Raw genomic sequence first — 14,474 nt, forward strand, 5'->3', positions numbered from 1 at the left:
ATACACTTTATACATGTGTTCATGGAGACTTTCTTCTGCCATTTAAAGTGTCAGACTTTTTGTGCTGTATTAATTGGTTATCTTTGAGTCTTCAGTCTATGCTAGTCCTTCCATTTCGTCTCTGTTTGTACTCCAGTCCTGAGGAAGGAACAGTTCCCAGCTAGCACATAATGTTCTGAGAACCATGTTTCTCAGAGCTTGGTGAGAGCAGGGTTGTCCTATGGTTATTTTGCATACAACCTTCCCACAACTTTCTGGGAATGGTGCAGGATAGTTCTTGGTTTTAGAACATTCTTAGCACATTTAAGGAACTTGACAAGATAACATAATTTTCTTGCTATTTCATTACTTTAACAGAATGTTTCCTAAAAGTTCAAACATGGTTACATTTAGTAAAAATGCTCGTAATGTTCTAGGAACGTTTGCCAACTGGTTTGACATTGGGCATGTTCTCAAATAGTTCAGAGAACGGTAAGAAACAATGTTGTTCTGTGGGTATTTCAGTACTTGCTGAGTGGACTAATTCCATTGATAGAGAACAGAAGATTATTGACGTTTTTGAGAGATAAGCAGCATGTTATTATGCACATCTGGTTAAAATAGTATGCATGTGTTCAGTGCGTGATATTGGAAATATGGATCTGATTGGATGTGCATAGCTTAATTGGCAGGCCCTCATTGGTTGTTGGCCAGGGTATTCAAGTGTGCTACCTTTGAGTGGATGCAGATGGACTCAGCTTGGAACCGGCTATGTTGTATCCTCTGTCATGTTGCAAATAACCGTCTTTGTGATGATAATGCTTTATACTGTCGAGTTTCTCTTTGCAATATCTAAAAAGAACTCGCTTCCTTTAACCAGGGATGCAACAGATTGGCGACAAGGTACCAGAGTTTTTGTCTGTAGGGGAACAGAGCGGAGCTCTGTCGAGACAGCCTGTGTAGAAAAGCTAGCACCGAAGATGGTGTCCGGCAAGGCCGAGGATTTTCACTTCGAGAAAAGTGAGGAAAGTTTCAAAGCCTATTTGGAAAGGTCGGAACAATATTTTGAAGCTAATGGGCTCAAGTACGAGGATGATAAGTCAAAAGCAATTTTTCTTACGATTGTTGGCAGAAAGTCTCACAATTTGTTAATGGACGTATGTGCTCCACAGAAACCAAGTAAAAAAATGTTGACAGAGTTGGTCGCGCTGTTGAAAAGTCACTACGTCACTATGAAAGATACAAATTTAATTCAAGGAGTCAACTTGAGGGAGAGTCGATTAGTGAGTACTTGGCTAGTTTAAGAAAAGCATTAGCCACATGTAAATTTGGTCAGTTTCTTGAGTCATTACGTGATAGATTTGTGTGTGGTGTTTAAAGTGCAGAGCTGAGAGACTGTTTACTAAACGTAGCTCACACAAAATACTTATTAACATTAGCACTTGCTGTGGATATGGGATTTCCTTTTGAAGTAACAAAGAAAGTACACAGTAGTTTTCACAAAATACTTTTAAAGCAAATGCAGTTGAGAAGAAAAGCGTTGCCAAGAAAACGGAGGCAACAGGTAAACCATGTTACCATTGCGCGGGAAAAGAGCACAAGCCAGAATGGGTGCCGATACAAGGATTTTGAGTGTCGGAATGCAAGAAGAAAGGATGCATAGCCAGGGCATGCCGCTCACGTCAAGTGGTAAAAAATTACACGAAGCAAACGAAATGGAACAAATGGATGCTACTGAGGGAGAGGCCTCCTTACTGCGACTGCAGGAAGACGAGAGGAGCAATGATGATCAGCACCAGGGCAACGAGCACCAGCGAGAGAGAGGCAAGAACGTCATTGCAACAGAGATGAACATTGCGTCACACTCCAGCGCCAGAGTGATGATGAGCATTACATCTCACATGAGAGTGAGACATCTGATCAAGGGACAGCAGCTGTTTTCACCACTGACTACATTTACATCATTTAGCAGACGCTCTTATCCAGAGCGACTTACAGTAGTGAATGCATACATTTCATACAATTTCATACTTTTTTTTCTGTGCTGGCCCCCCGTGGGACTATGAGTTGGGTAACGTAAAAGCAATTAAACTGTTTACATTAGATACAGGTAAAGACATTACTAAACCGTACTATGTGTATTGAAGGGTAGATGATGTGAGACTCAAAATGGAAGTTGATACAGGTGCAGCAGTTTCTGTATTATCAGAGAGGTTGTATAACTGCAGGTTCAAAAAAGGTGAAATTGTGTTAAAAACGTACAGTAAAGAGTCACTAGATCTAAGAGGGAAAATCTCAGTCAAGGTCAAGTGTAATGGGAGCACTAGTCCTGCAAGCCTCGCCCAGTGCCATATGCACTTAGAGAAGCTGTTGAAAAACAGCTAGTCGTGTTGGAGTCAGTAGGGGTCCAAACTCCAGTTAATTACTGTGAATGGGCTGCTCCAATTGTGTGTATACCGAAAACAGACAATACTATAAGAATATGTGGAGATTACAAGGTAACTATCAATCCGTGGCTGGAAGTAGATCAGTATCCGTTATCAAAAACGCAGGTTGTTCACCAAGCTGACAGGTTGAGAAGTTTACAAAGCTGGATTTGTCACAGGCATACCAGCCAGTACAGTTAGAGGAGAGGTCTAAGCACTATCTCACCATTAATACACATAACGGGTTGTTTAGGGTCAACAGGCTTCCTTATGGTGTTGCCTGTGCTCCAGCTATTTTCCCGGAAAATAATGGATCAGATCCTACCAGGTAAAGATGGGGTAATCTGCTATCTTGATGATATACTTATCACAGGGTGTGACACAGAAGAGCACATGGGAAATCTTGAAGTGCTAAAAAGACTGAAAGTCTGCAATCTGAAGGTTAATAGCTCTCTATCTGTTATTTCTTCCAGAACAGCATAGCCTATCTAGGTCATGTGGTAGGTACACCCCATGAAACAGAAAACTGAAGCTATTAAGAAGGCTCCCATTCCTAGAAACACCACTGAGCTCAGGTATTTTCTTTTGTTACTTAAACTATTATGGCAAATAAATTCAAAATCTGTCTACCATAGTTAAGCCTATGATCGCTCTACTGCAGAAAGGTGTAAAATGGGAATGGTCACAGAAAAGCCAAAGTACTTTTGAGGAAGCTAAGAGACACCTACTTACTAGCCAGGTGTTAGTTCACTACAACCCGGAGCTACCACTCATACTACAGTAGGCTGTGATGCTTCACCGGTAAGTGTGGGTGCAGTGATTTCTCACAAAATGGTTCTGAGAAACCTATAGCATTTGCCTCTAGGATGCTTACCAAAACAGAAAGGAACTATTCTCAAATAGTGAAAGAAGTACTAAGACTGGTGTTTGGAGTATCTGTATGGTAGGAAATGTACCTTGCTGACAGACCATAAGCCTCTTCTTAAGATTCTTGGTCCTAAGACAGGTGTCCCAACACTTGCAGCAGCTAGAATGCAGTGATGGTCTTTGAATTTAGCAACTTACACATATGAGATACAGTACAAACCGTCAGAGCAGCATGGCAATGCAGATGCATTGTCCAGACTCCCACTTAGTGATTGTAGGGGTCCTACACCAAATCCAGTGTATAGAGTGTAATTTATAGATGACTTGCCAATCATTGCTAAAGATATACAAATCAAACACATTTATTTATATAGCCCTTCTTACATCAGCTGATATCTCAAAGTGCTGTACAGAAACCCAGCCTAAAACCCCAAACAGCAAGCAATGCAGGTGTAGAAGCACGGTGGCTAGGAAAAACTCCCTAGAAAGGCCAAAACCTAGGAAGAAACCTAGAGAGGAACCAGGCTATGAGGGGTGGCCAGTCCTCTTCTGGCTGTGCCGGGTGGAGATTATAACAGCACATGGCCAAGATGTTCAAATGTTCATAAATGACCAGCATGGTCAAATAATAATAATCATAGTAGTTGTCGAGGGTGCAACAAATCAGCAACACAAGAGTAAGTGTCAATTGGCTTTTTCATAGCCGATCTTTGAGAGTATCTCTACCGCTCCTGCTGTCTCTAGAGAGTTGAAAACAGCAGGTCTGGGACAGGTAGCACGTCCGGTGAACAGGTCAGGGTTCCAGCAGGTCTGGGACAGCAGGTCTGGGACAGGTAGCACGTCCGGTGAACAGGTTAGGGTTCCATAGCCGCAGGCAGAACAGTTGGAACTTGAGCAGCAGCACAGCCAGGTGGACTGGGGACAGCAAGGAGTCATCATGCCAGGTAGTCCTGAGGCATGGCCCTAGGGCTCAGATCCTCCAAGAGAGAGAGAAAGAGAGAATTAGAGAGAGCATATTTAAATTCACACAGGACACCAGATAAGACAAGAGAAATACTCCAGATGTGACAGACTGACCCTAGCCCCCCGACACATAAACTACTGCAGCATAAATACTGGAGGCTGAGACAGGAGGGGTCAGGAGACACTGTGGCCCCATCTGATGAAACCCCCGGACAGGGCCAAACAGGTAGGATATAACCCCACCCACTTTGCCAAAGCACAGCCCCCACACCAGTGGAGGGATATCTCCAACCACCAACTTACCATCCCGAGACAAGGCCGAGTATAGCCCACAAAGATCTCCGCCACGGCACAACCCAAGGGGGGGCGCCAACCCAGACAGGAAGACCACGTCAGTGACTCAACCCACTCAAGTGACGCACCCCTCCCAGGGACAGCATGGAAGAACACCAGTAAGCCAGTGACTCAGCCCCTGTAATAGGGTTAGAGGCAGAGAATCCCAGTGGAGAGAGAGGAACCGGCCAGGCAGAGACAGCAAGGGCGGTTCGTTGCTCCAGCCTTTCCGTTCACCTTAACACCCCTGGGCCAGACTACACTTAATCATAGGACCTACTGAAGAGATGAGTCTTCAGTACATTTTTACATTTACATTTTAGTCATTTAGCAGACGCTCTTATCCAGAGCGACTTACAGTAGTGAATACATTTCATACATTTTTTTTCCGTACTGGTCCCCCGTGGGAACCAGTAAAGACTTAAAGGTTGAGACTGAGTCTGCGTCTCTCACATGGGTCGGCAGACCATTCCATAAAAATGAAGCTCTATAGGAGAAAGCCCTGCCTCCAGCTGTTTGCTTAGAAATTCTAGGGACAATTAGGAGGCCTGCGTCTTGTGACCATAGCGTACGTGTAGGTATGCACGGCAGGACCAAATCAGAAAGATAGGTAGGAGCAAGCCCATGTAATGCTTTGTAGGTTAGCAGTAAAACCTTGAAATCAGCCCTTGTCTTAACAGGAAGCCAGTGTAGGGATGCTAGCACTGGAGTAATATGATACAATTTTTTGGTTCTAGTCAGGATTCTACCAGCCGTATTTAGCACTAACTGAAGTTTATTTAGTGCTTTATCCGGGTAGCCGGAAAGTAGAGCCTTGTAGTAGTCCAACCTAGAAGTAACAAAGGCATGGATTCATTTTTCTGCGTCATTTTTGGACAGAAAGTTTCTGATTTTTGCAACATTACGTAGAAGAAAAAAAGCTGTCCTTGAAGCAGTCTTGATATGTTCTTCAAAAGAGAGATCAGGGTCCAGAGTAACGCCGAGGTCCTTCACAGTTTTATTTGAGACGACTGTACAACCATCCAGATTAATTGTCAGATTCAACAGAAGATCTCTTTGTTTCTTGGGACCTAGAACAAGCATCTCTGTTTTGCAGGCTTTGAAACAGAGAAAGATCCTGTATTGAAAATGGTTAAGCAGTATGTAATGTCAGTTTGGCCAAAAGATGCACCAGACGAAGTCTTTAAACCTTATTTCAAAAGGAAGTTTGAACTTTCCATTGTATTCTTTGGCGTTTCAGGATAGTGATTCCACAAAGCCTGCAAAGCAGACTATTGGCAGAACTACATGAGTGATTGGGGTGTAGTTAAGATGAAATCCTTAGCTAGAAGTCTTCTCTGGTGGCCTACTTTTGATGAAAATATTGAAACTGAATTAAGTCTCTGTGACATATGCAAGCAGAAGTGTAGCATGCATGCAAAATGACCAGTACATGGAAATGGGCATCAGGTCAATGGGCGGGAATTCACTTAGACTTTGCAGAAGCCCACAAGCAATTGTTTTTGGTTGTTATGGATACTTATGCTAGATGGACAGAAATTTTACACATGCAGAGTACTACTTCAGCTAAAACTGTTGAGGTGCTCAGAAATCTGTTCGCTTCCAATGGTCTGCCCCAGGAAGTAGTCACAGATAATGGCCCACAATTCACTTCCTGTGAAATTAAAACATACTTAAAATTGAATGGTATCAAGCTTACCATGCCACCTGCATATCCTCCAGCTTCAAATGGGTTAGCTGAAAGGCTAGTGCAAAATCTTAAGAAGTCGCTAGCTAAGAACAGAGCAATAGGTGGTATGACATTACAGTATTGTGTTGCTAACGTCCTATATGGCTACCGCAACACACCACATACTAGTACACGCAAAACACCAGCAGAGCTGTTCTTAAAGAGACAGGTTCGTACACGATTGTCCCTGGTTAAACCACAGTTCTCGCTGAGTGAACCGACTAAGGGGTCACAAGTCAACAGTGACAAACCACAGAACGTCAGATCCTTCTCTGTTGTTCAAGAGGTCTTGGTAAAGAATTACAGGGGAGGAGAAAAATGGTTGAATGGTGTGATAAATAAGATTCTGGGTCTTGCCACATACATGGTTAATGTTGAGGGTGACTGTGTGAAAAGACGTGAATCAGATGTTGAACATCAAGCCAAGGAGACAAGGTGATGCTCTTGCGCAGGGAGATGGTTCTCTTTATGTAGGAGGATCTTGGAACTATGATGTTAATGACATTGATATGGACTTTGAGATGGACAATGTGATCAATGTGCCTCAGAGCACAGCTGCTGAAGCAGTTGAGATGCCTCTACCACAGCCTCAGAATGTTGTTCTGAGACCCCGTCCTGTCCGTAACAAACGCCCACCACAAAGGCTGGACTTGTAAAAGGACTACTGGGAATCTTCTTCTTTTTTTTTTTACAAATAAATGTGTATCAACTTGTTTTGAAGAATCCTGTTACCCGTACAAGGAAATGTTAAAATGCAGTAAATGGGTTATGTACTCAGGAGCTGTTTGTTTGTTTAGAATGGACATTGTTGAAGTTAAAATAAGAGAGCAAGGTTCTCAACTAGTTGAAGTTTCCGGGGAGGATCTGTAGTGTTTGAGAGATATGTGCATAATAACATGCTGCTTCTGGTTAAAATGGTATGCATGTGTTCAGTGTGTGATATTGGAAGTATGTATCTGATTCGATGCGCATAGCTTAATTGGCAGGCCCTCATTGGTTGTTGGCCAGGTTATTCAAGTGTTCTACCTTTAAGCGGGTGCAGATGGACTCAGCTTGGAACTGGCTATGTTGTATCCGCTGTCATGTTGGAAATAAACCGTTTCCATTATGTTAATGCTTTATACTCTCTAGTTTCTCTTTGCAATATCTAAAAATAACCTCTTTCCTTTAACCAGGGATGCAACAATTTATAGGTTCGAATCTCACTGATGCCGTGTCACAATAAAAGATTAATGCCTAAGGAAATGAATTTCTATGTGTCCTATCTGTGCTTGGAGATAAAGGGTTAAAGCAAAATAAGATAGCAGTGTTATTAAAAGTCTTATTAAACAATTCAGTGAACATTTTAATGAAATTATTGAAAAACCTCCCAATAACCTATAAATTCCTTTCTCAGACCGTTAATAAAACCTCCTAGGAAAGCATTCAAGGAACCAGAGTAAAACATTCTCAGGACCTCCCTGCAACCAAAAAATGCACGTTCCCAGAACAGGCAACATTTTTAGTTCTGTTCTCAGAACGTTTAAAAAAAACTTTTAGTTTTACCGGTCAGGAAACATATGGCATTGTTCCCATAACCAATGTGAAATCAAAAACATACAATCCCACAACTTCCAAGGAACCAAATGTGCTAGCTGGGTTCTTTCCTGAGTTTGTTATAGACAGAAGTCATGTGTACTGCAGGCCTCTGCTGTTGATGGTGGTGTGATGGCAAAACACTGCAGAAGGAAATCTAAAGCTGTCATTCAGAAAAGCAACCCCATGTTTACAGCAAGGCCAAATAATAATCACATTGTTATTACCATGTTGATGCTGTGTACTGCAGGACCGGATCAATCAGCTGGAGCTGGATCTGGATGAGGAAAAGCAAAGTGGAGACCTGCTGATTGTCAGGATAGACCGAGGCAGAGAACAGGTGAGTCCCTTACCACTATCCCTGACTGACCACTCTAACTGACCTCCAGTCAGTGGGGCATTCTAACATTCATTAACCATGGTTCACCAAGGTCCTTCACCAATTTCTCTCTGACTCTCCTGTGACCGGGAGTCACACTCCTAAACTCCATTAACTTCATTATCATCTGCAAAAGACAGAAAGCATTTCAAGTACAGTCATTCCAGAGCAGCTTGGCATAATGTGACATCTAAGCTTACACCCTGTATCAGTTCTTTGTGCTTGTCTGCCATCCCCTCCCGCCATTGACAGCTCAAATACCCACACACACAGACCTACACACCGAGCCATTCTTCATTGAGTGTGTGGGCCCCCCCATATGGAACAGCTGCCCAAAAATCCCACTATCCCAGTTAATTTGTGTTCTAGAGAGAGCAGAGGGGTTATTGCCATGTAAAAGGATCTTGCATAATCGTTCAGTTTGGCAGGCTGCCTGCTCGGTGTAAAAGCTCCAATCCAATTTTCATGCATCAGTCACAAAAGACCCCTTTTAATGCACCACCTCAGCCAAAATATGCACACTGCCAAATGTATCGAGTTTATGGCTATGGAGTTCACTTAGCTGTGACTGCGTCTCAGGGACAAATCCATTTCTTGTGGCTGATCATAGTTCTCACATCTCTAGGGAGTCAGACCTAAACACTGCAGCTTTCCTTCCCCTCTGATAAACCTGCTGATGTTGCCATTATAAACTCAGATTGAGATAAGAGTACATGCTTCCAGAAGAAAGGGTTGTTGTCAGAAAGGGTTGCTAACTCAGGAGACTGTTGGTCCGGTGCTTTGCCATGAGGAAGTGACATTATTCCAGATACAATTAATGTACAGGACAAGCTTTTTCCTCTAGGATGTGTTTTGTATTATTCAACACGTGCTAAGGGCATTTACCTCCAAGGATCTGCCCTGTTGCAATTCACTGTGCTCTCATTGATTTACATGCTGCCAGTGCAATCATGATGCATTCTTCATGTCTAACAAAGATAGGACTAGTTATTTTACGGTCAGGTTCATTGTCCCGCAATGGTAAGATTAAAGGGCTAAGTCTGCACAGTCCTCCAACCTTGAAATGGATGGAAATGTAAAGACCTGAACAAAAGTATGAGAGGCCTAAAAGGAGTGAACAAGTACTTACATTTCCTTAAAGGCAAGAAACTCCTGGCACAGAGAAAAGAGTAGCACTAGACAAAGTGGCATTACCGCAACACTGGGCCAAGGTGAGTTGCCAAGGCAACAGTGGAGTGGTGTACAGTCATAGTGAAGTGGATGGGGTTAGGATTGGAGGATATGGTGGTCGGGGGGAGAGGGGGATGGAGAGAGTGGGGTCTGCATGGCCATGATGGCTGGAAGTGAAGGGGGGCGGGGGCGGCAGGAAGAACACCTGCGTCTCTCCTAGCACCAGGTGCTCTTCTCCTGTCTAAATGAGAGTAATCTCTCCTCTCTCCTCCCGCCGTCTCTCACAAAGCAGATTAGTTTCTGCTGTATGTTCCAGTCTGCTGAATCAGCTCCCTCAAGCACTGCACCGGCACACCAGTTATGTGGCCCATCGTTCATCAGAGCAGCCCACTGTCACACACTAATTGGCATAAAATATCACCCATACTAAGCTCCCCTTGCAAAAAATGTGTCGATTAGTTGTCTTTTTTCCATACCCTTCTGTATTCCCTTCTCTTGAACTAGTCTCTCTCTCTCTCTCATCATAACTGATTTACCACTCTGAGTCTATCTGAATGTACATTACTGAGAGCTGACGTGAGATCAATTCAGGGGAATGCAACCAAATAACAATATCCAAACCACCAATTAGCTACAGGCAGGCTCCTTCCACCTTGAGTAAGACACTACAACTGCACACCTACAGATACAGGAAGGGTTCTTCCAACCGACACACAAGCAGCCTCTCATAATAATTGTGTTCTCAGAGTGTGTAACCATTGCGATGACAGTCCTCTCCGCTCTGGTTGACAGGTAGAGCAGATGAGGAATGAACTCCTGCAGGAGAGGGCTGGCAGACAGGACCTGGAGTGTGACAAGATGACTCTGGAGAGACAGGTACACACTGCCCTGGTCTGCCCACTCCTTCCTCCCTTCCTATCTGGGGGGAAACAACAGCAGTCTATCTGTGAAAAGTCCATTAGGCTCATACCAAAACATGCACTCATCTAATCCATCTCTGTCTTTTATCTTTCCTTCTCTGTCTCCATCTCTATACTCCTGCTCTGAAAATGGTCTTGTTGACCAAAACATTAGCTAAATAAAGTAGAACTAAGACTGTGTATCAAAGTTGTTTCTCACACTGTTTCTAACAGAACAAGGACCTGAAGAGCAGAATTGCCCATCTGGAGGGATCCCATAAGTCTAACAAGGAGGGCCTGGTGAGCCAGCTGGAGAGCCGGATCCTGGAGCTGGAGGAGAGGCTGGAGGGAGAGGAGCGGTACGGTTAGGGTTGGGTTGGGTTCCTAGCGAGAGATGGGGTTGGGGTAGGGATGGGTTCCTAGGGAGAGGTGGGGTTGGGGTAGGGGTTGGAGGGAGAAGAGAGGTCCTGCAATAGAGACCAGTGCTGCCTACATACTCATTACAGAAGCTGTCTGGCTCTCAGAGTAATTAGGTCACATTGCACTTAACCTTGGTTCATTGGGTTGGTTAGTTTAGTTTTACATTCTTAGGTCATACTGCATACTATGTGTAGATGTATGCAGTATGTGGCATATGGCCAATTACCTTGTGGTTTCCAGAGCGTTCTATGTACTGCTACAGTATGTGACATGTAGCAGATCGGTAGTCTTACCCATGATGCTGTGTTTTCTAGGGACCGTGCCAACCTGCAGCTGGTGAACCGGAGGCTGGATAGGAAGGTGAAGGAGATGATGATGCAAGTTGATGAAGAGCACCACTCACTGCAGGATCAGAAGGACCAGGTCAGGATGCAACATGCACATATATATATATATATATACACACATACATATACACACACACACACACACACACACACACACACACACACACACACACACACACACACACACACACAGTCGTGTTTAACTAACACACACACACACACACACACACACACACACACACACACACACACACACACACACACACACACACACACACAGCTGTTTTAACCCTCAGTGTACCTCTTGCAGCTGAACCTGCGTCTGAAGGCCCTGAAGAGGCAGATGGACGAGGCGGAGGAGGAGATTGACCGGCTGGAACACGGCAAGAAGAAGCTGCAGAGAGACCTGGATGAACAGCAGGAGGCCAACGAGCAGCTCCAGAGCCAGCTCAAATCCCTGCGCAGCGAGATGAGGTAAAAATGCTAAATACACATGGCTAACAGAAGACGCTAAGAACATGCTCATTCTGCTTTGGTATTTGTTCACCTAGTTAATTGTAATGCAGCTCTAGCCAGCTGAAGCTAACAGCATGCACCAAGAGATTCCACAGTGTAAAGCACATGCTTATGAAGTTTCACAGGGGCACACACATTATGTAAAACATCTGGACATATTCCCTACCACTGCTCTAGGGTATTACTCACACCTTCCTGAACAATGTAGTCTAACACGAACATATTAAAATGCAATGTGTGTAGGCTTTAGCTCACTTTCTCTCAAACTCTAACTCTTTCATACTGTGTAAACTACCTCACCCAGCCCTCCACCCAGAATAACACTAGTTTCCCTCCCTGAAGGCGTAAGACCAACTCTGCTCCTCTGGACGATGATGATGATGAGGATGACATCAGCACGGACGGAGAGACCTACTTCCGCTCTTCATCTGGCTATAAACGCTCCTCTAGCCAAGACAACATCATATCAACATTCTCTTTGTGAACCAACACAATGAAGACAATGTTACTAAAACTACAGAAGGACCAAGTGGACTGACTCCTATTCAGAGAGACCACTTTCAGGTCACGATGTGCTTTTGGAAAATTGGTCAAATAGCATAGTGATGTGTGTTTGCTCTTCCTTTCACAGTACATAGATTGACAGGGAATGGTTAGATAGTTATTGATTAATTACAATGTCTTGTAAATGATTGATTATAATTTAGCAATAGTTGAATTATCAGCACAATTTCTAAGTTCTTAGTTAATCATTGCACGTGTCTTCTTACATCTTATGAATGATCCAGCAATGAGATGTAAAGGGAATCCAATTATTCACCTTGTAATGCACTGTAAAGGACAGCATTCTGCAACCTCTTATGCCTTTTTGAAATGTATTAATCCCTCACTAGATGTTATATCCTTAATCAAATATGTTAAGCCGCTTATCAAGTCTGATAGCAACAAATGTAATTTGAAACATTCATTTTTGTATTGTGCATTAGAATATCAATTCAATTTTGTAATGAAGTCAGGCAGAGTGTAAGGCCTTAAATTGATTTGAGTGAAATATTTGCTATTTATTTACTGTTGAATATATGAAGAAATGGCTGAATGAAGGGCAATATGTTTTTAGGGAAATTTGTATGAGGGATTCTTCTTTATACAGATGCTTTTTTGTATATATATTTTTTTACCTGAATAAGGAATAGTAATCCATCCATGATGTTAGCGTGGTCTACAGAAAACATCTCTGTTTTATCACTTCTGTTTTCAGGTTTATGACTCCTGACTTATTGCAGTATTCTACCCTGCCTTTATTAAAATAAGAAACAGTATAACTTTTATAAAGACTGGTTAGATCACTGTTCTCAAATCAAGGTTGTACTGTGTATTTTTAGTTGGGCTTTTCTACTAACTACCGGGACTGCTCTGTTACTCCTGAGATTATTGTTTCAATCGTCAATAGTCCATTTTTTGCATTATAGTAACAAACACATTCCTTACTTTTGCTTAAAAGTGATTCATCTCTGTATTTCATAGAAATATGACTTTTACCAGAAACATGTTACAATGTGAGAAGAAGCTATTTATGTTTATGGTATATCCTCCAAGAACAAAACAGTGTTAATATTGGACATACGAGTCAATCTACTGTAAAATGAACAATCATTTTTGTTGTTGAACACCTGTGTTTGTATTTGCTATGTGGCTCAGTGGGAGCATATTAATATGCTATATGACCATACAGTCAGTACCTGTTATAAGCATCTGTTGTGCCTATATATTATCTGTTATGCAAGTTTATATGATGAGGGAATTTCTACAGATGAGCTGTATTGACAATCGATCTGTTTAGCTACACTGTGATGATTTGCACTGTGAGGGATTATTTCTGAAGGCGTCCAAGGCTGTTGCCATATGAAATGAAGAAGAGGCCTTTGGCTGTGTGCCTCCTCCAGTCGTTTTGGAGTGGGGGGGTTGAGAAGAAATACTGCCGCTACCTCTCTGTATGTACACATCTGTACTTTGCTGAGACTAAAAACCCTGCTAAAATGAAATAAAGTTATCCTTAGTTAATCTCATATGCTTATTGTCTCTGTAAATTATACTGCTGATCACATCTGTCTCTTCTAATCTATTTAGGTACACAAAATAAGCAACTTTGGAGAGTGTTTAGTTGTATGAGGAAGATGAAAGGAGTGACCTCAGGGGTGCGTGAATGCTTTATGATCCTCTCAGTGTGACCTCATTCATCCTACTTATTTTATTGTCTGGCCAAAGCAGCTGTGTCAATATCAGCCCCTCCATATTTAATATGTTGCTCAGTGGGCCAGTATTTTCCTGCTGAAGCCTATTGATTCTGTGTCCAGCACCTGACACCAAAGTACAGCAGGGCAGGTCCTCCAAGGTCTCAGGTAAAGGACATGATTGATCCCTTGTGTTAAAGAGATATGCACCCTCCCACCATATGTGGGAGGGTGCAAATCAGGCTGTATTAGGAGATATGACTTCATTATTTTTAAATGTATTTTACAGTTGACTACAGAGGAAGAAAGGGAGTAGAGACAAGGCTTTCTTATCCTCTCAGCAAGGCTGGCAGGTCATTGTTCCCAGGTCGTGACCTGCATTTGTCGCCATTCTGTTGAGAACAAACAAATCAACCTTTTAAATGCGTGGGGATCATCTCGGGCCCCTCTGTCAGCCCAAGCAGTATACACACACACTGGGAGTGCACTGCTCGGGGTGGGGCTTTTGTGAGGGCTTTAAAGAATGACCATTCTTGAAAGTCTTGTCCCGTGCTTGGTTGAACTCATGCAGTAATTGGTGAAAGAGGGAAGTGGGGAGCGGGAAACTGTCATGAGGTAGTAACTTCACAATTACAAAATA

The 14,474-nt window shown here is 42.9% G+C and overlaps 1 protein-coding gene across 3 annotated transcripts in view; it reads left to right on the plus strand.

Annotated features, from left to right (window-relative positions):
* The window catches only part of LOC115167235 (cingulin-like protein 1), a 38,541-nt gene extending 24,872 nt beyond the window's left edge, over nt 1–13,669 (plus strand). For all 3 annotated transcript variants that reach the window (XM_029721443.1, XM_029721444.1, XM_029721442.1), the window contains exons 14-19: nt 8,123–8,212; nt 10,214–10,297; nt 10,555–10,679; nt 11,055–11,163; nt 11,398–11,561; nt 11,946–13,669. In XM_029721443.1, the coding sequence (XP_029577303.1) occupies nt 8,123–8,212; nt 10,214–10,297; nt 10,555–10,679; nt 11,055–11,163; nt 11,398–11,561; nt 11,946–12,087 (714 nt within the window). In that variant the 3' untranslated portion in view covers nt 12,088–13,669. The remainder of the gene's footprint in view (nt 1–8,122; nt 8,213–10,213; nt 10,298–10,554; nt 10,680–11,054; nt 11,164–11,397; nt 11,562–11,945) is intronic.
* Nucleotides 13,670–14,474: the final 805 nt, after the last annotated feature.

The sequence above is a fragment of the Salmo trutta genome, chromosome 29 (assembly GCF_901001165.1).
Source record: "Salmo trutta chromosome 29, fSalTru1.1, whole genome shotgun sequence".
NCBI classification, from domain to species: domain Eukaryota; kingdom Metazoa; phylum Chordata; class Actinopteri; order Salmoniformes; family Salmonidae; genus Salmo; species Salmo trutta.